The 24745-nt window shown below is 47.6% G+C and overlaps 1 protein-coding gene across 5 annotated transcripts in view; it reads left to right on the top strand.

Annotated features, from left to right (window-relative positions):
• Positions 1-24745, top strand: part of LOC139749411 (glutamate-gated chloride channel-like) — a 245800-nt gene that overhangs the window by 52854 nt on the left and 168201 nt on the right. For all 5 annotated transcript variants that reach the window (XM_071663247.1, XM_071663245.1, XM_071663246.1 and 2 more), the window contains exon 2: positions 19335-19456. In XM_071663247.1, coding sequence (XP_071519348.1) covers positions 19335-19456 — 122 coding nt within the window. The remainder of the gene's footprint in view (positions 1-19334; positions 19457-24745) is intronic.

The raw sequence follows: 24745 nt of genomic DNA, 5'->3' as shown, positions 1-24745 counted from the left end.
CCACCCCCCCACAGACCTTACCCTTCAACCGGCCACCCCCACATAGACCTTACCCCCTCAACCGGCCACCCCCTCACAGACCTTACCTCTCAACCGGCCACCCCCACACCAGACCTTACCCCCTCAACCGGCCACCCCCACATAGACCTTACCTCTCAACCGGCCACCCCCACACAGACCTTACCCTTCAACCGGCCACCCCCACACCAGACCTTACCCCTCAACCGGCCACCCCCACACAGACCTTACCCTTCAACCGGCCACCCCCACACCAGACCTTACCCCTCAACCGGCCACCCCCACATAGACCTTACCTCTCAACCGGCCACCCCCACACAGACCTTACCCTTCAACCGGCCACCCCCACACCAGACCTTACCCCTCAACCGGCCACCCCCACACAGACCTTACCCTTCAACCGGCCACCCCCACACCAGACCTTAACCCTCAACCGGCCACCCCCACACCAGACCTTACCCCTCAACCGGCCACCCCCACACCAGACCTTACCTCTCAACCGGCCACCCCCTCACAGACCTTACCCTTCAACCGGCCACCCCCACACAGACCTTACCCTTCAACCGGCCACCCCCTCACAGACCTTACCCCTCAACCGGCCACCCCCACACCAGACCTTACCCCCTCAACCGGCCACCCCCACACAGACCTTACCCCCTCAACCGGCCACCCCCACACCAGACCTTACCCCCTCAACCGGCCACCCCCACACAGACCTTACCTCTCAACCGGCCACCCCCACACAGACCTTACCTCTCAACCGGCCACCCCCACCCATACCTTACCTCTCAACCGGCCACCCCCACACAGACCTTACCTCTCAACCGGCCACCCCCCACACAGACCTTACCTCTCAACCGGCCACCCCCCCACAGACCTTACCCCCTCAACCGGCCACCCCCACATAGACCTTACCCCCTCAACCGGCCACCCCCACATAGACCTTACCTCTCAACCGGCCACCCCCACACACAGACCTTACTCAATGCGACCCATCACATACTCGAGTTCCATCAGTCGTCTATACACCAGCGTGTAACATGATGGTGTGTGTGTGTGTGTGTGTTGATCACTAGGGAAACAATTGCTCCTAAAGAAACAAATAGTTTCACATCTTTTATTTTGTCTTGAGAGAGAAAAAAAAGGAATACATTTTTTTTTTATTTTGTCTTAAGAGAAAAAAAAAAGAGAAAAAAAAGGAACGCTTTTTTTTTTGTCTTAAGAGAAAAAAGAACAAATTTTTTTTATTTTTTCTTAAGAGAAAAAAAAGAGAAAAAAGGAACATTTTTTATTTTGTTTTGAGGGAAAAAAGGAACTTTTTTATTTTGTCTTAAGAGAAAAAAAAGAGAGAAAAAAGGAACACATTTTTTTTTATTTTGTCTTAAGAGAAGAAGAGAGAAAAAAAAGGAACACTTTTTAATTTATTTTCTTAAAAGAAAAAAAAGAAAAAAGGAACACATTTTTTTCATTTTGTCATAAGACAAAAAAGAGAGAAAAAAGGAACACATTTTCATTTTGTCGTAAGAGAAGAGAGAAAAACGGAACACATTTTTTTATTTGTCTTAAGAGAAAAAAGTTTTTTCTTTTTTTCTTTTTTTTTTTTTTTTGATCTGAGAGGTCCAGAGATTGTGCTGGAAATCAACGCCACATTAACCTGGAGCTTCCAGTCCGGATGGTGGAAGACAAAATGCTCCTTCGTAACTCCTGGGTGGAGAGGGTCTCGAACCCTGGTCTCAGCCAGCCAACCAGTTAGCCAGCCAGCCAGCAATCAAACCATCGCTCTTGCTAATTAGCCTCGGCCAGGGGTCCCACAGTACTCCCACAGCCCACCCAACCCCTCCTCCTCCCCCTTCATCTGTATTCCTCCCACAATAGACCCCTTTCCCGTGTGTCCCCCTCCCCTCACCTTCCGTCCCGCTCCACCCATTACCCCCTTCCTTACAGCACCCATAGTAAACCAGGCTCCTCCCATCACCATCACCATCACAGCTGTATACCAACCCATTCCTACTCCCACAGTAACCCATGGGGCGTGGGGAAGGGGAGTTTCCCTCCCATGACCCTCCTCCTCTTCCTCTCCTCACTCCCTCCCTCCTTGCCCCTTCCTTCCCACACCCAGTCCCCATCACCCATAACCAACCCTTCCTTCATCTGTCCCTGTCTCCCCTTCCTCTTCCATTCCACATCCCTCCCTTCCCCTCCCTTTCCCAGCCGCTCTTCCATCCTCTATCCAGAAGCTGTTCCTCTGGCAACCCCATGTGTTGTTGTGGGAAACCCCAGCTGTTGTTGTGGGAAACCCCCAGCTGTTGTTGTGGGAAACCCCCAGCTGTTGTTGTGGGAAACCCCCAGCTGTTGTGGGAAACCCCCAGCTGTTGTGGAAACCCCAAGCTGTTGTGGGAAACCCCCAGCTGTTGTGGGAAACCCCCAGCTGTTGTGGGAAATCCCCAGCTGTTGTTGTGGGGAACCCCCTGCTGTTGTTGTGGGAAACCCCAGCTGTTGTTGTGGGAAACCCCCAGCTGTTGTTGTGGGAAACCCCCAGCTGTTGTTGTGGGAAACCCCCAGCTGTTGTTGTGGGAAACCCCCAGCTGTTGTTGTGGGAACCCCAGCTGTTGTTGTGGGAAACCCCAGCTGTTGTTGTGGGAAACCCCCAGCTGTTGTTGTGGGAAACCCCCAGCTGTTGTTGTGGGAACCCCAGCTGTTGTTGTGGGAAACCCCCAGCAGTTGTGGACCCCCAGCTGTTGTGGGAACCCCAGCTGTTGTTGTGGGAAACCCCAGCTGTTGTTGTGGGAAACCCCCAGCTGTTGTTGTGGGAACCCCCAGCTGTTGTGGGAAACCCCCAGCTGTTGTGGGAAACCCCCAGCTGTTGTGGGAAACCCCCAGCTGTTGTGGGAAACCCCCAGCTGTTGTGGGAAACCCCCAGCTGTTGTTGTGGGAAACCCCAGCTGTTGTTGTGGGAAACCCCAGCTGTTGTTGTGGGAAACCCCAGCTGTTGTTGTGGGAAACCCCCAGCTGTTGTGGGGACCCCCAGCTGTTGTTGTGGGAAACCCCCAGCTGTTGTTGTGGGAAACCCCAGCTGTTGTTGTGGGAAACCCCAGCTGTTGTTGTGGGAAACCCCCAGCAGTTGTGGAACCCCAGCTGTTGTGGGGAACCCCAGCTTCTGTTGTGGGAACCCCAGCTGTTGTTGTGGGGAACCCCAGCTGTTGTTGTGGGAACCCCAGCTGTTGTTGTGGGAAACCCCGAGCTGTTGTTGTGGGAAACCCCCAGCTGTTGTTGTGGGAACCCCAGCTGTTGTTGTGGGGAACCCCCAGCTGTTGTTGTGGGAACCCCCAGCTGTTGTTGTGGGAACCCCAGCTGTTGTTGTGGGAACCCCTAGCTGTTGTTGTGGAACCCCCAGCTGTTGTTGTGGGGAACCCCCAGCTGTTGTTGTGGGAAACCCCAGCTGTTGTGGGAAACCCCAGCTGTTGTTGTGGGGAACCCCCAGCTGTTGTTGTGGGAACCCCCAGCTGTTGTTGTGGAAACCCCCAGCTGTTGTTGTGGGAACCCCAGCTGTTGTTGTGGGAAACCCCAGCTGTTGTTGGGAAACCCCAGCTGTTGTTGTGGGAACCCCCAGCTGTTGTTGTGGGAACCCCCAGCTGTTGTTGTGGGAACCCCAGCTGTTGTTGTGGGAACCCCCAGCTGTTGTTGTGGGAACCCCCAGCTGTTGTGGGAACCCCCAGTTGTTGTTGTGGGGAACCCCCAGCTGTTGTTGTGGGAACCCCAGCTGTTGTTGTAGGAAACCCCAGCAGTTGTGGAACCCCAGCTGTTGTTGTGGGAAACCCCAGCTGTTGTTGTGGGAAACCCCAGCTGTTGTTGTAGGAAACCCCAGCAGTTGTGGAACCCCAGCTGTTGTGGGGAACCCCCAGCTGTTGTTGTGGGAAACCCCCAGCTGTTGTGGGGGGAAACCCCAGCTGTTGTTGTGGGAAACCCCCAGCTGTTGTTGTGGGAAACCCCAGCTGTTGTGGGAACCCCCAGCTGTTGTTGTGGGAACCCCCAGCTGTTGTTGTGGGAACCCCCAGCTGTTGTTGTGGGAACCCCAGCTGTTGTTGTGGGAACCCCAGCTGTTGTTGTGGGAAACCCCCAGCTGTTGTTGTGGGAACCCCAGCTGTTGTTGTGGGAAACCCCAGCTGTTGTTGTAGGAAACCCCAGCTGTTGTTGTAGGAAACCCCAGCTGTTGTTGTGGGAACCCCAGCTGTTGTTGTGGGAAACCCCAGCTGTTGTTGTAGGAAACCCCAGCTGTTTTGGAAAACCCCCAGCTTCTGTTGTGGAAATCCCAGCTGTTTCAGGTCCTTACACTTTAGTTGCACCAGCTGTTGGAGATGGTTCGAGTGACACGAGAGCACCAGCTGCTGCCGGTGGTGCAGTAGGTCATGCAGCTGTTGTGGGTCCCTCAGGTTCAGGGGAAGCAGGAACAGCGGGAGAGGGGAGAGAGGCTGAGGGTGGTAGAGATGTGGGCGGGAGAGGGGAGAGAGGCTGAGGGTGGTAGAGATGTGGGCGGGAGAGGGGAGAGAGGCTGAGGGTGGTAGAGATGGGGGGTAGAGGGGAGAGAGGCTGAGGGTGGTAGAGATGTGGGGGGGAGAGGGGAGAGAGGCTGAGGGTGGTAGAGATGGGGGGTAGAGGGGAGAGAGGCTGAGGGTGGTAGAGATGTGGGCGGGAGAGAGGGGAGAGAGGCTGAGGGTGGTAGAGATGTGGGCGGGAGAGAGCGAGAGAGAGAGGAGGCTGGTAGGTGGGTGGGAGAGGGAGGGAGAGAGAGATAGGAGGAGGAGGAGGCTGGTAGGTGGGTGGGAGAGAGAGAGAGAGAGAGGAGGTGGGTGTGTGGGTGGGTCGTGATGGCTGAGGCAACACCAGATTTATGACCTGTGGTCACACGTGCCGTTGACCTGCCCCCATAGGGTCACTATAGGATGTATGTACCCTCCCCACCTGCCCCTCACACCCTCCCCACCTGACCCTCACACCCTCCCCACCTGCCCCTCACACCCTCCCCACCTGCCCCTCACACCCTCCCCACCTGCCCCTCACACCCTCCCCACCTGCCCCTCACACCCTCCCCACCTGCCCCTCACACCCTCCCCACCTGACCCTCACACCCTCCCCACCTGCCCCTCACACCCTCCCCACCTGCCCCTCACACCCTCCCCACCTGCCCCTCACACCCTCCCCACCTGCCACTCACACCCTCCCCACCTGCCCCTCACACCCTCCCCACCTGCCCCTCACACCCTCCCCACCTGCCCCTCACACCCTCCCCACCTGCCCTCACACCCTCCCACCTGCCCCTCACACCTCCCCACCTGCCCTCACACCCTCCCCACCTGCCCCTCACACCTCCCCACCTGCCCCTCACACCCTCCCCACCTGCCCCTCACACCCTCCCCACCTCCCCTCCACCATCCCTCCCCTCACCTGCCCCTCCCCCTCCCACTCCCTCACCACCCTCCCCACCTGCCCCTCACACCCCTCCCACCTCCCCTCACACCTCCCCACCTGCCCCTCACACCTCCCCACCTGCCCCTCACACCCTCCCCACTCCCCTCACACCCTCCCCACCTGCCCCTCACACCCTCCCCACCTGCCCCTCACACCCTCCCCACCTGCCCCTCACACCCTCCCCACCTCCCCTCACACCCTCCCCACCTGCCCTCACACCCTCCCCACCTGCCCCTCACACCCTCCCCACCTGCCCCTCACACCCTCCCCACCTGCCCCTCACCACCCTCCCCACTCACTGCCCCTCACACCCTCCCCATCTCCCCCTCACACCCTCCCCACCTGCCCCTCACACCCTCCCCACCTGCCCCTCACACCTCCCCACCTGCCCTCCACCCTCCCACTCCCCCTCACACCCTCCCCCACCTCCCCTCACACCCTCCCACCTGCCCCTCACACCCTCCCCACCTGCCCCTCACCACCCTCCCCACCTGCCCCTCACACCCTCCCTACCTCCCCCTCACACCCTCCCCATCTCCCCTCACACTCACCGCTACAGCACTCACTGCCCCACCTCCTCTCCCCCAACCTTCCATAGCTCTATCATCCCCCTCCTATCCCCAGAGACGACCCCGATGTTGTACCCCCAGAGAATGCTTCAGTGTTATACCCCCCGAGACTACCTCAGTGTTGTATACCCCTGGGAGACGACCCCAGTGTTATATACCCCCGGAGATGACCCCAGTGTTATATACCCCCGGAGACGACCCCAGTGTTATATACCCCCGGAAATGACACCAGTATTATATACCCCCGGAGACGACCCCAGTGTTATATACCCCCGAGAACGGCCCCAATTTATACCCCCGGAGACGACCCAGTGTCATATACCCCCGGAAGACTACCCCAGTGTTATATACCCCCGGAAGACTACCCCAGTGTTATACCCCCGGAGAACGGCCCCAGTTTATACCCCCGGAGAACGGCCCCAATTTATACCCCCGGAGACGACCCCAGTGTTATATACCCCCGGAAGACTACCCCAGTGTTATACACCCCTGGAAGACGACCCCAGTGTTATACCCCGGAGATGACCTCAGTTTCACACCCCCGGAGATGAGACTACCCCAGTGTTATATACCCCCGGAAGACGACCCCAGTGTTATATACCCCCGGAAGACGACCCCAGTGTTATACCCCGGAGATGACCTCAGTTTCACACCCCCGGAGATGAGACGACCCCAGTGTTATACCCCCGGAGACGACCCCAGTGTTATATACCCCCGGAAGACTACCCCAGTGTTATACCCGAGCCCCAACCCCCAGCGAGTGTGTGTGTGTGTGTGTTACACTAGTGTTGCCCCGCACCATTACAAACACAGTTATTCAGTACATGTCGTAGATTAACTAAGGAGACTATGGCAACACTGAATAGTTAGATTCACCCTCGTGTGTGTGTGTGTGTGTGTGTGTGTGTGTGTGTGTGTGTGTTGGGGGGGAAGGGGCAGAAGGGCCCGGCGGGGGACACTCATTCTGTTTTCTTTTTATCTTTCGCGATGCTTGTGGACTTGAAGGTGAGTGAGAGGAGGGAGAGTGGTCATCTCTAGTGAGTGAGAGGAGGGAGAGTGGTCATCTCTAGTGAGTGAGAGGAGGGAGAGTGGTCATCTCTAGTGAGTGAGAGGAGGGAGAGTGGTCATCTCTAGTGAGTGAGAGGAGGGAGAGTGGTCATCTCTAGTGAGTGAGAGGAGGGAGAGTGGTCATCTCTAGTGAGTGAGAGGAGGGAGAGTGGTCATCTCTAGTGAGTGAGAGGAGGGAGAGTGGTCATCTCTAGTGAGTGAGAGGAGGGAGAGTGGTCATCTCTAGTGAGTGAGAGGAGGGAGAGTGGTCATCTCTAGTGAGTGAGAGGAGGGAGAGTGGTCATCTCTAGTGAGTGAGAGGAGGGAGAGTGGTCATCCCTGGTGAGTGAGAGGAGGGAGAGTGGTCATCTCTAGTGAGTGAGAGGAGGGAGAGTGGTCATCTCTAGTGAGTGAGAGGAGGGAGAGTGGTCATCTCTAGTGAGTGAGAGGAGGGAGAGTGGTCATCCCTGGTGAGTGAGAGGAGGGAGAGTGGTCATCTCTAGTGAGTGAGAGGAGGGAGAGTGGTCATCTCTAGTGAGTGAGAGGAGGGAGAGTGGTCATCCCTGGTGAGTGAGAGGAGGGAGAGTGGTCATCCCTGGTGAGTGAGAGGAGGGAGAGTGTGACCTGTTATTTCCCCCTCGTGTGCTGTACGGGATCTCATCGTTGCCATGTCCACCTAAGCTGGGTGGTGTAGCATAGCATACCTGACCATAAACTGACAAATGGATGGGTTCGAATCCTGGCCACGATAGTTGGCCCACACTCAACCCGGGCTGTTCATCCTCGCCTCGAGCCAGGTCGATAAATGGGTATTTCGCTTAGAAATTCACCCCTGCACGACAACATCTACTGTCATAATGATAATGATGATAATGATGATGATGATGATGATGATGACGCCTGGAGTGGTTCAGTGGCATTGCGTATGGAGAGTACATTTCCAACCTCCTCCTCCTCCTCCTTGCAAGTACCTGGAACTCGCTAGTTTGAGCTGCGTAGAGGAAGCCGCCAGGGTTGAGGGTGAAGAGGACTTCACGTACAACACGCAAGACATTCTCGTGAGGCACCCAGACTGGTTCTTTCATTCTGGCACGGTGACAGCGCGTTTGATGTTTCCAGTTGGAACGCAAATGGAACATAGGTTCCTGTGGTGCTGCTGACGCGTCCGTCTGCTGTGTATGGGGGTAGAGGTGGCTGCTCTGTACTGAGACATGTTTCCATTTTTCGTTTAAGACGTTGGTGCAGAGGGTATGGGTCGTAGGTGTTTATATCTGTTTGGAATGATGCTTTTGCCTCGGTGACATTTCATTATCTGTTTGTAATCATTTTTTTTTTTTTAAGTAGGAGAGAGAGAGAGAGAGAGAGAGAGAGAGAGAGAGAGAGAGAGAGAGAGAGAGAGAGAGAGAGAGAGAGTTTTGATCTGTCCCTCATGTCAGACAGTAGTTTGAACTCTGGAATGGCCACTTAAGTTCACTGCTCCAACACTTTTAGTTTTCGTGGTCACTATATACCACTGCTCTAACATTCTAAGCTATAGTCATCCACTGCAGTCACTATTCCAACACTTGCGCTATTCTTTTCGTCCACTTATCTCTCTTCAACGAAGTTTCCTCACATGTATTCTTCCCTTTTCGTCGTCGATGGAGTCTTCTTTGTGCCTTCTAGTTGACCCTGTTCCTCCCTGTTTATGAGGTATGTTGATTACCATCACCAGGTAACTGAGAGCTGTAATCGTGCGTCGTGATGTGGCCAAGTCTGTCATCCCCTCCCTGGTGCCGAAGGAAGCTTCGTGCATCACCGTTTACCTGTGTGTTGAGAATGCCATCCTTGCCTTGTGTCATGGGAAGGTTTCCATCGCGCATCACTCACCATCTGATCGTGTTGGATTTTCCTTTAACCTTGTATCCAACCCAGAGTGAGCCTAAGTCATGGGTCCTCTCAATGTGGACTTAACTGTTCCTTCTTTTTAAGTTAGTTTCGCTTCTTTGGTCAGGTGTGCGGTTTGAGTTCTGGTAAGTCGTTTGCATGGGTGAGGAACAGTGGTGGTCCAGTGACTTGATCCCTAGGGAACGCCAGTAGGTGCCATCCCACACGGAAAAGGGCGCATCATGATTGTATTATCTCTTCCATTTCATATCCATATTATTTCGGTCCACTGAAGCAATGTCTCTCGCATCATGAATGTATTATCTCTTCCATTTCATATCCATATTATTTCGGTCCATTGAAGCAATGTCTCTCGCATCATGAATGTATTGTCTCTTTCATTTTGGTTTTTAATTAGAAACGGAATAGACGAAGAATCACCAGTGCAAGTTCAGTGGCACACACTTTCAGTACACGGGGATGGATGCCATCAGGACCATAAGCCTCGCTTGTGTCCAGAGAAAGAAGCGCTTTTCGGACAGTTCAGAAAGAGATTACGGGAAGATGCATAGGATTAGTAAGAGGAGCATCAGGGGGTGAAGGTATGGTAGAGTCATCCAAGATGGAGTTAGAGGAGAAACGGGAACCAGAGTGAGTTGCTTTGTCTACGGGAGAGACAGCTATAGTGCCGTCACAACGGAGGAGTGAAGGAAAGGTAGAGTGACAGAAGTTGTTAGAGATGTCCTTAGCTAAAGACCAGAAAGATCTATCAGTGGATGACGAGGGGAGGTTATCACACTTCATTTGAATAAAGGAACATTTTGCCTCACAGATAACGTGCTTGCAGCGATTACAGGCAGTTATAAAAGCTGAATGGGAGCCAGAGGAAGGAGAGTTTTTCCAAACCCAGAATACCTGATCCCTTGCCTGAATGGCCTCTGAACAGGAACGGTTGAACCATGGATTGGATGAAGAGGTCTCGTCTTGGAGGAAGAGGAGGATAAATGCTTCCATTCACACAACAATAACCTCTGTTATATGTCTGACGGAGACAGAAGCATCAACACATAAGAGACAGTAATTGTCCCAAGCAAAGTCAAAAAGGAAGTTACGTAAATTATTCCAATTAGCTTTGTTGATGTGCCAGTGTTTACACTTAGAAGGAGCTGCTGGAGGGGAAGGTGACGTTAGCATAGATACATTTATGAGAGTGTGATCAGATGAACCAATTGGGGGAATAGATTGTATATTGACAGCGGGATGGACTAGAGGTGAAACACAAATCCAGAATATTAGGGTAGTGGTCAGGTAGGATGGGAGATAATTTGCTCAAAATCACAGAGACTGGAGACCGTGAGGGTTCCAATCCCTCCGCCGTCCGTATGGGAGACATTCAACCATTCCCTATGGTGAACGTTGAAATCCCCCGAGGTGGAGGATCTCGGGGTTGCTGGTGAGAGGTATGTAGTATGGACCGGGCCTCTCACCAGCAGTAAACAGTAGACCTGTGTAGCTTCCCTGTGGCAGTGTCTCAACACACACACACACACACACACACACACACACACACACACACACACACACACACACACACACGCCAGCTTTGGTCTGGCGATCTCAAAGTGTTTTGCCATTGTCTTTCCCAGTCCAATCCAGTCCAGTTCCAGTGTTGGCCTCTTAACTATGGACACACACTTTGCCTCTCGACTTCCATCTCTCTCTCTCTCTCTCTCTCTCTCTCTCTCTCTCTCTCTCTCTCTCTCTCTCTCTCTCTCTCTCTCTCAGTAACCCATTTATCTCGGAAGCTGTAAAGTACCTTAATTTAAGCAAAAAAAAAAAAAAGAAAGAAAAAAAAACATATATATATATATATATGATTATATAAGACTAACTTAAGATACCCCCCTCCTAATTTTAACGTCTTTAGAAAATGGTCAAAAGAATTCTTTTGTTGTGGACTTAAAGAATTACATTCCTTCCCCCCCAACCCCCCCCCCCCACCTCTTGCCCCCCCCCCCCCCTCCCCCTTCCCCCACAGGTATTTCTGTCATTAGATCGTACTAGTGTAAGGGGTCGCTTTTGAAGCCGTCGGGTGTAAATTACCGAGGTACATTGTTCGCACCTTGAATGCTAATTAGATTTTGGTGTCCCGTGCGTGTATTGTGTGTGTGTGTGTGTGTGTGTGTGTGTGTGTGTGTGTGTGTGTTACGTGTTTGTGTGTTTAGTGTGGCGATGTTTGTGCTTGAATATACATCTGTGGATTTTTGTCATTACAATGTTACGGTTGTCACACACACACACACACACACACACACACACACACGCAGCCTAAGCCATGTACACTTTTATCGACCCGCCCCGAGAGGAGGATGAACACCTGGGTCGGCCGTGGGCCCATTGCCACGTCCAGGTTTCGAACCCTTGCTGGGCCCGACGTCGGGCTGGCCGTAGTTGACTGATGGTCGGAGACGCTAAAAACCACGACGCGCCACTGAGGGCCCGAGAGAGAGAGAGAGAGAGAGAGAGAGAGAGAGAGAGAGAGAGAGAGAGAGAGAGAGAGAGAAGGGGAGAGAGAAGAGAGAGAGAGAGAAGGAGAGAGAGAGAGAAGGCGAGAGAGAGAGAGAGAGAGAGAGAGAGAGAGAGAGAGAGAGAGAGAGAGAGGCCCACAGGAGCAACTCGTTTTTTTTCACAACTTTTCCCTAAAGTTTAGGGAGAGCCTTTCCTTTACTTTGGTAGTTTGGCCCACTCCCTTATTATACTTTTTCCAACCTCTTTTTTTTTTTGTATCTATAAAAACTATTTTCTTGATTAAGAGCAAAAGTTTTGGGGGTAAATTCTTAGCTGTCTTTTATATAACGAAAAAAGAAATTGAAATCCTGCTGTTTCTTACCAAATGGCGTCCTAGCTACGTCTCTTCGTTGTATATCAACTGACTGTTATATTTCTCTCTTGTGTCTCCCCTGATGATGTGATTATTACACGAAAGTGAACTTGGGAGCTTATCGTGTTTCATCTTCCCCGCGGACTCATAAGTGTATATATATATATATATATATATATATATATATATATATATATATATATATATATATATATATTATTTTTTTTATATTTTGTCGCTGTCTCCCGCGTTTGCGAGGTAGCGCAAGGAAACAGACGAAAGAAATGGCCCAACCCCCCCCCATACACATGTATATACATACGTCCACACACGCAAATATACATACCTACACAGCTTTCCATGGTTTACCCCAGACGCTTCACATGTCTTGATTCAATCCACTGACAGCACGTCAACCCCGGTATACCACATCGCTCCAATTCACTCTATTCCTTGCCCTCCTTTCACCCTCCTGCATGTTCAGGCCCCGATCACACAAAATCTTTTTCACTCCATCTTTCCACCTCCAATTTGGTCTCCCTCTTCTCCTCGCTCCCTCCACCTCCGACACATATATCCTCTTGGTCAATCTTTCCTCACTCATCCTCTCCATGTGCCCAAACCACTTCAAAACACCCTCTTCTGCTCTCTCAACCACGCTCTTTTTATTTCCACACATCTCTCTTACCCTTACGTTACTCACTCGATCAAACCACCTCACACCACACATTGTCCTCAAACATCTCATTTCCAGCACATCCATCCTCCTGCGCACAACTCTATCCATAGCCCATATATATATCTTTTTTCATTATTATTATACTTTGTCGCTGTCTCCCGCGCAAGCGAGGTAGCGCAAGGAAACCGACTAAAGAATGGCCCAGCCCACCATACACATGTATATACATAAACGCCCACACATGCACATATACATATCTATACATTTCAATGTATACATTCACATACACACACAGACATATACATATATACACATGCACATATTCATACTTGCTGCTTTCATCCATTCCCGGATGTTCAACTTCAGAGATCATGGATGCGGTTATGTTTGCGAATATCATGTTTTTCTATTTTGTAGCTGCGGGATGTTTTCAGGGTATTTTGTTATATATCTCAATGGATTAAGAATTATTCATTTGTTATAGACCATCAATCATTTCCAAATAGCAGTTACTGTCGTTAGAGAGTCGTGTGAGGTTGTGGCGTCTTGTTGTTAAGACGAGTTTCAGCCACACAAGTTGTGTGTGACCTGGATGTGGGGCGGGGGACCTAGCCACTTGCCCCAACCTCCTCCAACCTTCTTAACGTGGTTAACTTAACTCCTGATAATCTATTAACAGCTGTTCTTTCATCACTGAGTCATTCAGGATGTAAAGTTCAAGATAGGCAAGTTTTTCTTCTTAAAGACAAAAGAGTTTCTCTGTCGTTCCTGCTAAAAGTCACTCACGTTTTGCATCATAGATCAAGCCAGCACCACTGACTACCTGCTCACTCGGGACGCTGCCTGAGGGACACCAAAGGTATTGGCAAGTGACCCTCGAGCCAAATCAGGGTAGATGCTCACCTTTTCTTTCCATCTTTTCTTCACTTGTTCCATTGTATCTCTCTTGTCCTTGTGATAACCTCTCAATATCTTCCATTGCATTTCTCCTTGCTGCATGTGTCTCCTCCGCTTCATCATCACTACATGGAAGCAAGGTCGCTGCGTGTGTCTCTCTTCATCATCACTACTGGAAGCAAGGTCGCTGCGTGTTTCTTTTCATCATCACTACATGGAAGCAAGGTCGCTGCGTGTGTCTCTCTTCATCATCACTACATGGAAACAAGACCAGAGGTCATTGCATCATCCCATGTTCCATAAGTGTTGGTTGTGTTGTTTGTATTTTGTCGTCGCTTCTTCGTTTTCTGTTTGGTTCGTCGTCTTCATTTGCCCTTTGTGCTCAGCTGAGTCAGCTCTTCACATAGTCTGGCAACTGATGACCTCACTTGATCAGTGATGTGAGAAGAGGAAAAGAAATTACTTTTACATCTTGGATCAAGATGTGTTGCAACTCTGGACAGATCTTCACTTTCAAGCCAGGAACATCTTTTTTTCAACATCAGCTCACATTGTTTTTTTATGATGTTTACTGCCTGTGTTGCTTTTTTATCTTAGGGTGACTCAATCAATGATTCGATACCTGGTTCAGAGCCTGAACTGACGTATCAATTGCTTCAGCAACTTCTGATGTGCTTGGCTGGAAAATGGTTTCAAAGATGTTGAGTCACTCAATCGTTTCGTGATATCTTCATATGGTTCTGGAACTCTTGTACATATGGACATCATGAACCATTCTGTGGTGCTCAGTTGCTTTATTTTGCAGTTGGTAGTAGCAGCATGTATACAAACACAGTGACTCCTGTATTTCTGGTGTTCTTCTCAGCATGTGCAATGTGCTGTTCCACCTTGTGAGTGTATCATGAACAACACACACAGCTTGGTTCTTGCAGTCTCTCCTGAATCTTCTATTTAGTTCATCTTGTGCCATCGTTGAGTGATGAAAATGAGTAGCAATGTTGCGGCATTACTGAATTATCTTATCTATCTCATCCTGTGATGATGATCCAGGTTTAACAATGTGTTGTATTTTATGCACAACACAATGCAAATTATTTACACCTGACAGAAATAGAGCTCTTTTCATATCTACTTCAGCATCAAGGTAACACATTGCACATTTATACTAGAAATGTCCCACTTCATCAACAAATCTTCAAACTTTCTATAAAGATACTCTCGTATTTGCCATTCTTGTAGTGGTTCAGCACCTAACACAAAGTTAATTTTTTTCAAAGTCCTTATTGACAACATGTGTAGTTAGACTCAGTAATGAAACACCTGCTGAGGTATCTGACCATACATCATTAGTGAAGGAAATCTTGCTGTCTTGCTTCACTACATCAATCAATCCTTTTATCTAACTGTAAACAGACTCATACGTGTCATTGCATATCAGTGAAGAGCAAAAGTTTCACTGCTTCATCCTGTATTGTGGAGCAGCTTCAGCCATCAGTGTCATGAAACAGACTCATACGTGTCATTGCATATCAGTGGAGAGTAAAAGTTTCACTGCTTCATCCTGTATTGTGGAGCAGCTTCAGCCATCACTGTCATGATTCCTATGTCCTCAACATGACTGATTGGTAAATCATCCATTACGAACATTTCTGCTACACACGTATCCAGTTTCATTCATCTAAAGTTAGAATCGTCACACAGTTTTCTACCCTGAAAAGATTCTTCAACATTTCTTTACTTATTGTCTGGCTTCACTTTTTCCAAAGGAGTTTTTCTGTCTTTAGTTTATCCTCTAACTTCTTTCTTTCTTCTGCTTCTTTCTGTTCAAACTGTTCTTTGTGCATTGGTTTCATATTATTTTTCAAAGATGTGGTTCCACGTCCCTTACGTGAATAATCTTTTTTTTTCACTTCTTACACATATATCCTCTTTGTCAACCTTTCCTCACTCATTCTCTCCATGTGACCAAACCATTTCAAAACACCCTCTTCTGCTCACTCAACCACACTCTTTTTATTACCACACATCTCTCTTACCCTATTATTACTCACTCGATCAAACCACATCACACAACATATTGTCCTCAAACATCTCATTTCCAACACATCCACCCTCCTCCGCACAACTCTATCTATAGCCCATGCCTCGCAGCCTTATGATACTGTTGGAACTACTATTCCTTCAAGTATACCCATTTTTGAACTGTGAGATAACTTACTTTCCACACATTTTTCATCGCTACCCGAACCTTCGTCCCCTCCCCCACCCTGTGACTCAACTTCTGCTTCCGTGGTTCCATCCTCTGCCAAGTCCACTCCCAGATATCTAAAACACTTCACTTCCTCCAATTTTTCTCCATTCATACTTACATCCTACTTGACTTTTCCCTCAACCCTACTGAACCTAATAACCTTGCTCTTATTCACATTTACTCTCAGCTTTCTCCTTTCACACACTTTTCCAAACTCAGTCACCATCTTCTGCAGTTTCTCACCCAAATCAACCAGCAGCGCTGTATCATCAGCGAACAACAACTAACTCGCATACCAAGCCCTCTCATCCCCTCTCTCCAAAACTCTTGCATTTGCCTCCCTAACCACCCCATCCATAAACAAATTAAACAACCATGGGGACATCACATACCCCTGCCGCAACCGACTTTCACAGGGAACTAGTCACTCTCCTTCCTTCCTACTCGCATACATGGCTCACATTCTTGATAAAATCTTTTCACTGCTTCTAGCAGCTTATGTCCCACACCACAAACTCTTAAGACCTTCCATAAAGCATCTCTATCAGTCTTATCAAATGCCTTCTTTAGATCTATAAACGCCCCATGCAAATCCATCTGTTTTTCTATTTCTTGCACACATTCTTCAAAGCAAACACTCGATCCACACACCCTCTACCATTTCTGAAACCACACTGCTCTTCCATAGTCTGATGCTCTGTACATGCCTTCACCCTCTCAATCAATACCCTCCCATATAATTTCCCAGGAATACTCAACAAACTTATACCTCTGTAATTTGAACACTCGCATTTATTCACTTTGCCTCTGTACAATGGCATTGTGCATGCATTCCGCCAATCTTCAGACACTTCACCATGAACCATACATACATTGAATATCCTTACCAACCAATCAAGAATACAGTCACCCCCTTTCTTGATAAATTCAACTGTAATACTATCCAAACCCGCCGCTTTGCCGGATTTTATCTTCCGCAAGGCTTTCACTACCTCTTCTCTCTTAATCAGATCATTATCCCTGATCCTCTCACTTCACACCACCTCGACCAAAACACCCTACATCTGCCACTCTATCATCAGACACATTCAACATACCTTCAAAATACTCATTCCATCTCCTTATTTCATCGCTACCTGTTATTACTTCCACCCTTGCCCCCTTCACTGATGTTGTCATTTGTTCTCACTTTATTTACCTCCTTCCAAAACATCTTTTTTTTATACTCCATAAAGTTTGATGATACTCTTTCACCTTAACTTACATTTGCCCTCTTTTTCAACCCTTGCACCTTCCTTTTGACCTCCTGCCGCTTTCTTTTATACATCTTCCAGTCATTTGCACTCCTTCCTTGCAAGTATCGTCCAAATGCCTCTCTTTTCTCTTTCACTCACAGCTTACTTCTTCATCCCACCACTCGCTGCCCTTTCTAATCTGCCCACCTCCCACCTTTCTCATGCCACCTGCATCTTTTGCACATGCCATCATTGCTTCCCTAGAAACAGTCCATTCCTCACCCACTCCCCTCACGTCATTTGCTCTAACCTTTTACCATTCTACGCTCAATCGCTCCTGGTACTTCCTCTCACCACTCTCTTCACCCCAACATTCTCTCTTCTTTTTTGAAAACCTCTGCAAATCTTCACCTACGCCTCCGCAAGATGGTGATCAGACATCCCTCCAGCTGCCCATCTCAGCACACTGACATCCGAAAGTCTCTCTTTTACACGCTTATCAATTAACACACAATACAATAATGCCCTTTAACCATTTTTCCCACTCACTTCCACATACTTATGTATAACTCTCGTTATGAACCAGGTATTCTCAACCACCAGTCTTTTTCTGCACACAAATCCACAACCTCTTCACCATTTCCAATCACAACACTGAATACCCGATGTACACCAATCATACCCTCAATTGTCACATTACTCACCTTCGCATTTAAATCGCCCATCGCTAATACCTGGTGTCATGCACCAAAGCTGCTGACACACTCTCTCAACTGCTCCCAAAACACTTGCCTGTCACGATCTTTCTTCTCATGACCAGATGCATGAGTACCGATAATCACCCATCTCTCTCTCTCTCTCTCTCTCTCTCTCTCTCTCTCTCTCTCTCTCTCTCTCTCTCTCTCTCTCTCTCTCTCTCTCTCTCTATCCACTTTCAGTTTTACCCACATCAATCTAAGTTTACTTTCACACACTCCCACGACTCCTGCTTTAGGAGTATTACTAATCTTTCCTTAGCTTTTGCCCTCTCACCAACCCCTGACTTTCTTCCCAAGATTTTTCCAAACCATTCTTCCCCTTTACCCTGAAGCTTCGTTTCACTCGGAGCCAGAACATCCAGCTTTCTTTCCTGAAACATACCACCTATCTTTCCTTTTTTCTCATATTGGTTACATCCACACACGTTCAGACGCTCCAATCTGAGCCTTCGAGGAGGATGAGCATTCCCCGCGTGACTCCTTCTTCTGTTTCCCCTTTTAGAAAGTTGAAATACAAGGAGGGGAGGGTTTCCAGCCCTCCCGCCCCCGTCTCCTTTAGTCGCCTTGTACGAACACGCGAGGAATACGTAGGAAGTATTCTAAACCTTAAGAAAAACTTTTCTCGTTTGTACATTTTTTGATATGGAACCCTGGACAATTTAAACTTGACTGTCCAGGATAGTTATGATAATATGGAGAACAGTGGCCACTGCGAAGTATAGGTACCTTGCTATAGAAACATATAGGAATCCTGCCTCAATGTATAGCTATAAAACTATGTGATGCTGTATGGAATATGCGTTTACGTCATAGAGTATACTATGTATGCTATGTATACTATATACTTAGTCTTGTATTTATTGGAAATTTTTATATAGATAGTGTACATAGGATAGGCTAGTGTGTTCAACATATACTTCATTTTGTTTGATGAGTTATAGTTTACGTGTGTGTGTGTGTATGTATGGATGTGTATGTGATGTGTAGTTTATATACTTCGTTCAGTGTAACGGTATGTGGATGTTCTGAGTGGGTGAAGAACTAAGGCATAACATTGATAAATGGGGGGGAGGGGCTTCGTCTTTCGTGCTGTTGTTAATGTAGACTGGCTCTGTGTGTGTGTGTGTGTCTGTCTGTCTGTCTGTCTGTCTGTGTGTTAGGGGGGGGGGATGGTGTGAAGGATAGGACTAAGTTTTCTCCCTCACGGCACAGTGTGTGTGAGAGAAGGTGAGTGAGAGTGTGTATAGGAGAGCATATAACAAAGCGGTAAGAGTTGGGAGAAGTGTGTAAGGCAAGTGGTGAGAGTTGGGAGAGCCTGTGAGACAAGGTGGTGAGACTTGGGAGAGCTGTGAGGAGGGGAATAGTGAGAGTAAGCTGGTTGTATAACACTTGGTGTTTCTCCATGACAGTAACGCCTGGTATATATGTGCATGGCAGTAACGTCTGGTATATATGTACATGACAGTAACACCTGGTATATATATGTACATGACAGTAACGTCTGGTATATATGTACATGGCAGTAACACCTAGTATATACGTACATGAGAGTAATACTTGGTATATACGTACATGACAGTAACACCTAGTATATACGTACATGACAGTAATACTTGGTATATATGTACATGACAGTAACACCTAGTTCATCTCTCCTCCCATGACAGAGGCATGAAGGCTGCCGGACCCCAGCTCAACTACCGGGAGAAGGAGAAGGATATTTTGGACGAGCTCTTCCAAAAAAGCCATTACGACAAACGCATCAGACCCTCGGGTGTCAACGGCACAGGTGGGTGCTTCCCCTCTCCCTCTGTCATATGACACCTGGCATGAGCGAATTCCCTGCGCAGACGCGCTCTTATCTTGTCTCTACCCCAAGGGATAGGAGAGGTCGTATCCCCAGCGCAGGCGCAATACATATTTCATGTTTTATGTCCAGACTATGCGCCCAGCGCCGCCCCTACCCCTTCCTCCTCCTCTCTCTAACCTCCTCTTCCCCGCGCAGAAACTGCGCCTCTTCCCCCACCCTGCGCAGGCGTGCACCGCTTTTCTTCGTATCCAGAGGACGTCGGTCACCCCGCGCCTGCGCACTGCCTTTGTTTACATCGAGAGGAGGAGGGAGGTGGAGGGGAGACGGAAGGGTCTCTCGCGCAAGCGCATTGCCTTTGTTTACATTGCCAGGGTCCCTCGCGCATGCGCGCTCCTTTGGGGGCGCAAATGCTAATGTTTTCATCCAAAGTCTTGTAAAGTGTAAATCTCTGCTGTAAATTGTTCCAGTATTGCAAGGATGATTACACATATGTGTACATAAGATTGCAAGGACAGTGTACACATATGTACACATACGACAGTAATATTAATGTTACAGTATTGCAAGGATGATGTACATATATGTACACAAGACTGTAATGTTTACGTGCTTTTGGCAAAGTCAGTTATAATGGTTATTGTGAGGTAATTATCTCAATACAGAATTAGTTATCAAGTTATAGTAAATACAATATATAATTAGTTATCAAGTTATAGTTAGTACTTCAATGTATAATCAGTGATTAAGTTAGAGTAATAATTTCAATATGTGATTAGTGAATAAGTTAGAGTAGATATTTCAATATATGATTAATGATTAAGTTAGAGTAGATATTTTAATATATAATTAATGATTAAGTTAGAGTAGATATTTTAATATATGATTAAGTGATTAAGTTAGAGTAGATATTTCAATATATAATCAAGTGATTAAGTTAGAGTAGATATTTCAATATGTAATTAAATGATTTAGTGATTAAGTTAGAGTAGATATTTTAATATGTAATTAAGTGATTAAGTTACACTGAATATTTCAATATGTAATTAAGTGATTAAGTTGTAAGTAAGTGATTAAGTTACACTGAATATTTCAATATGTAATTAAGTGATTAAGTTGTAAGTAACCAATGCCTCTTATATCACATCTGGGGGAATCTTTCTTTAATAATATATATATATGATAATTATCCCTGGGGATAGGGGATTAAGAATACTTCCCACGTATTCCCTGCGTGTCGTAGAAGGCGACTAAAAGGGGAGGGAGCGGGGGGCTGGAAATCCTCCCCTCTCGTTTTTTTTTTCATTTTCCAAAAGAAGGAACAGAGAAGGGGGCCAGGTGAGGATATTCCCTCAAAGGCCCAGTCCTCTGTTCTTAACGCTACCTCGCTAACGCGGGAAATGATGAATAGTTTAAAAGAAAAGAAAGATATATGATAATATATGTCTTCAGGATTAAACTTGCCTTTTGAGGGATAACTGATACAGACATGTTTAGTTGATTTCCAGGGAACATGATTATTTTTATTGCATGATAAGGTTCATATCTGTGTATGATAACGATGCTAACCATGGTGGTGGTGGTGGGGGGGGGGGGTCATGTGACCCACACCTGTCGTTCATTGAAAGTTATTTTGTGGAAGAGTGATGAGGAGGAGGGCCTAACTAGCTAGTTAAAGAGTGGTGTTGTGGTTTGAGAGCCTAACTAGCTAGTTCAGGAGTGATGTTTGTCAGGGCTTAACTACCTAGTTAAAGAGAGAAGTGTTTTGAGAACCTAACTAATTAGTTGACTGACGTGTTTGGGGCCCTTAACTAACTTGTTCAGGAGTGATGTGCTTGATGACCTAACTAGCTATTTAGAGTGATGTGTTTGAGGGACCTAACTACCTAGTTAAAGAGTGATGTGTTTGAGGACATAACTAGATGTGTTTGAGGGCCTTAACTACCTAGTTAAAGAGTGATGTGTTTGAGGGACCTAACTAGCTAGTTAAAGAGTGACGTGTTTGAGGGACCTAACTAGCTAGTTAGTCCAGGGATGGTGTATTTCCTGACCCAGTCATGGACGCGTTAGGAGCTACGGGTGCTGGTTCATTGACCCCCCCTCCACCCTCTCTCTCTCTCTCTCTCTCTCTCTCTCTCTCTCTCTCTCTCTCTCTCTCTCTCTCTCTCTCTCTCACTCCACCATAATGCATTTCTCATTTCAGGTTGCTGGGGTTTTTTTCTTCTTTCTTTCTCCTTTTCTTTCTCACAGGTTAGGTCGTGGCGTCTCTGCCATGATGGCCCTCTCCCACAACCAGAGTCACACTCCCTTGGTTCATAATGACCACCATAAGAATATATATATATATATATATATATATATATATATATATATATATATATATATATTATATTATATTATATATATATATATATATATATTTTTTTTTTTTGCCTGGACAACAGCGTAGTGGCCATGTGTTACAGGTGTTGGGTCGCAGCCTTACAAGTACAGCAGCTGCCATTCTCGCCCCACAGGTGTTTCTCTGGGGGAGGACGGACTTGTTATCTGGTCATTATGTATACCCAGTTTTGATCATTATCTCTGCGGGAACTTGGTATCTATAGCTAATTTTGATGTATATCTCTGGGGGGACTTGGTATCTGTTCATTACGTATACCCAGTTTTGATCATTATCTCTGGGGGGACTTGGTATCTGGTCATTATCTATAACTAATTTTGATGTATATCTCTGGGGGGGAATTGGTATCTGGTCCTTATCTATAGCTAATTTTGATGTATATCTCTGGGGGGAATTGGTATCTAGTCCTTATCTATAGCTAATTTTGATGTATATCTCTGGGGGCGCTTGGTATCTGGTCCTTATCTATAGCTAATTTTGATGTATATCTCTGGGGGGGACTTGGTATCTGGTCATTACGTATACCCAGTTTTGATCATTATCTCTGGGGGGACTTGGTAACTGGTCATTATCTATAACCAATTTTGATGTGTATCTCTGGGGGGACTTGGTATCTGGTCATTATCTATAGCTAATTTTGATATATATCTCTGGGGGGGAATTGTTATCTGGTCCTTATCTATAGCTAATTTTGATGTGTGTGTATATATATATATATATATATATATATATATATATATATATATATATATATATATATATATATATATATATATATATATATATATATTATTGTCAAGTTAGCATCCCTCACAGTACACCTGTTGGCTGTGAGAGAGAAGGTGTGTGTTGGTGGAACGTTTGGTATGGATGTGTGGATGATGGTGGATGAGGAGTTGAAGGTGAATGTGTGGATGATAGTGGATGAACAGTTGAAGGTGAGTGTGTGGAAGATAGTGGATGAACAGTTGGAGGTGAGTGTGTGGATGAACAGTTGAAGGTGAGTGTGTGGAAGATAGTGGATGAACAGTTGGGGGTGAGTGTGTGGATGAACAGTTGAAGGTGAGTGTGTGGATGAACAGTTGAAGGTGAGTGTGTGGATGAACAGTTGAAGGTGAGTGTGTGGATGATAGTGGAAGAACAGTTGAAGGTGAGTGTGTGGAAGAACAGTTGAAGGTGAGTGTGTGGAAGAACAGTTGAAGGTGAGTGTGTGGAAGAACAGTTGAAGGTGAGTGTGTGGAAAAACAGTTGAAGGTGAGTGTGTGGATGATAGTGGAAGAACAGTTGAAGGTGAGTGTGTGGAAGAACAGTTGAAGGTGAGTGTGTGGAAGAACAGTTGAAGGTGAGTGTGTGGAAGAACAGTTGAAGGTGAGTGTGTGGATGAACAGTTGAAGGTGAGTGTGTGGATGATAGTGGATGAACAGGTGGTGAGTATGTGGATGATAGTGGATGAACAGTTGAAGGTGAGTGTGTGGATGATAGTGGATGAACAGGTGGTGAGTGTGTGGATGATAGTGGATGAACAGTTGAAGGTGAGTGTGTGGATGAACAGTTGAAGGTGAGTGTGTGGAAGAACAGTTGAAGGTGAGTGTGTGGATGAACAGTTGAAGGTGAGTGTGTGGATGATAGTGGATGAACAGGTGGTGAGTATGTGGATGATAGTGGATGAACAGTTGAAGGTGAGTGTGTGGAAGAACAGTTGAAGGTGAGTGTGTGGATGAACAGTTGAAGGTGAGTGTGTGGATGAACAGTTGAAGGTGAGTGTGTGGATGATAGTGGAAGAACAGTTGAAGGTTAGTGTGTGGAAGAACAGTTGAAGGTGAGTGTGTGGAAGAACAGTTGAAGGTGAGTGTGTGGATGAACAGTTGAAGGTGAGTGTGTGGATGATAGTGGATGAACAGTTGGTGAGTGTGTGGATGATAGTGGATGAACAGTTGAAGGTGTGTGCAGTGTGTGGCAACTAGAAGGTGAGGGAGGGAGGGTTGCCAGTATGTCTCTTGTGTCATTTGCCTCAGACGATGTAATTAACACGGAAGGATATCATATTTTTTTTTTCTTTACGATTTTCTGCCTGGCTCTTCAATTAGCATGATTGTTACATTTTGCTCTGGGCCTTTTTAATGAGTTTCTGAACGCTTTTACACATGCACAGATACACCGACTCTCTGCCAAGGAGAAATTACTCTAGTGAGTGTATCTCTAGTGAGTGTATCTCTAGTGAGTGTATCTCTAGTGAGTGTTTGTGGATTAAGGATACGAAGGTCAGGTGGAACCAACCTCTTTGCGATTTCTTCGAGAGAGTGAGCTCCGTTTTGGACAAAAGAGAAGGCTGGGTGGAAAGGGGAAGGCTGGGTGGAAAAGGGGAAGGCTGGGAGGAAAGGGGAAGGCTGGGTGGAAAAGGGAAGGCCGGGTGGAAAGGGGAAGGCTGGGTGTAAAAGGGAAGGCTGGGTGGAAAGGGGAAGGCTGGGTGGAAAAGGGAAGGCTGGGTGGAAAGGGGAAGGCTGGGTGGAAAGGGGAAGGCTGGGTGGAAAGGGGAAGGCTGGGAGGAAAGGGGAAGGCTGGGTGGAAAGGGGAAGGCTAGGTGGAAAGGGGAAGGCTGGGTGGAAAAGGGAAGGCTGGGTGGAAAGGGGAAGGCTGGGTGGAAAGGGGAAGGCTGGGTGGAAAGGGGAAGGCTAGGTGGAAAGGGGAAGGCTGGGTGGAAAGGGGAAGGCTGGGAGGAAAGGGGAAGGCTGGGTGGAAAGGGGAAGGCTGGGTGGAAAAGGGAAGGCCGGGTGGAAAGGGGAAGGCTGGGTGGAAAAGGGAAGGCTGGGTGGAAAGGGGAAGGCCGAGTGGAAAAGGGAAGGCCGAGTGGAAAGGGGAAGGCCGGGTGG

The sequence above is a fragment of the Panulirus ornatus genome, chromosome 7 (genome assembly GCF_036320965.1).
Source record: "Panulirus ornatus isolate Po-2019 chromosome 7, ASM3632096v1, whole genome shotgun sequence".
NCBI classification, from domain to species: Eukaryota; Metazoa; Arthropoda; class Malacostraca; order Decapoda; family Palinuridae; genus Panulirus; species Panulirus ornatus.
Note: the sequence above shows the minus strand (reverse complement) of the source record. Positions and strands in the feature narration are given on the sequence as shown.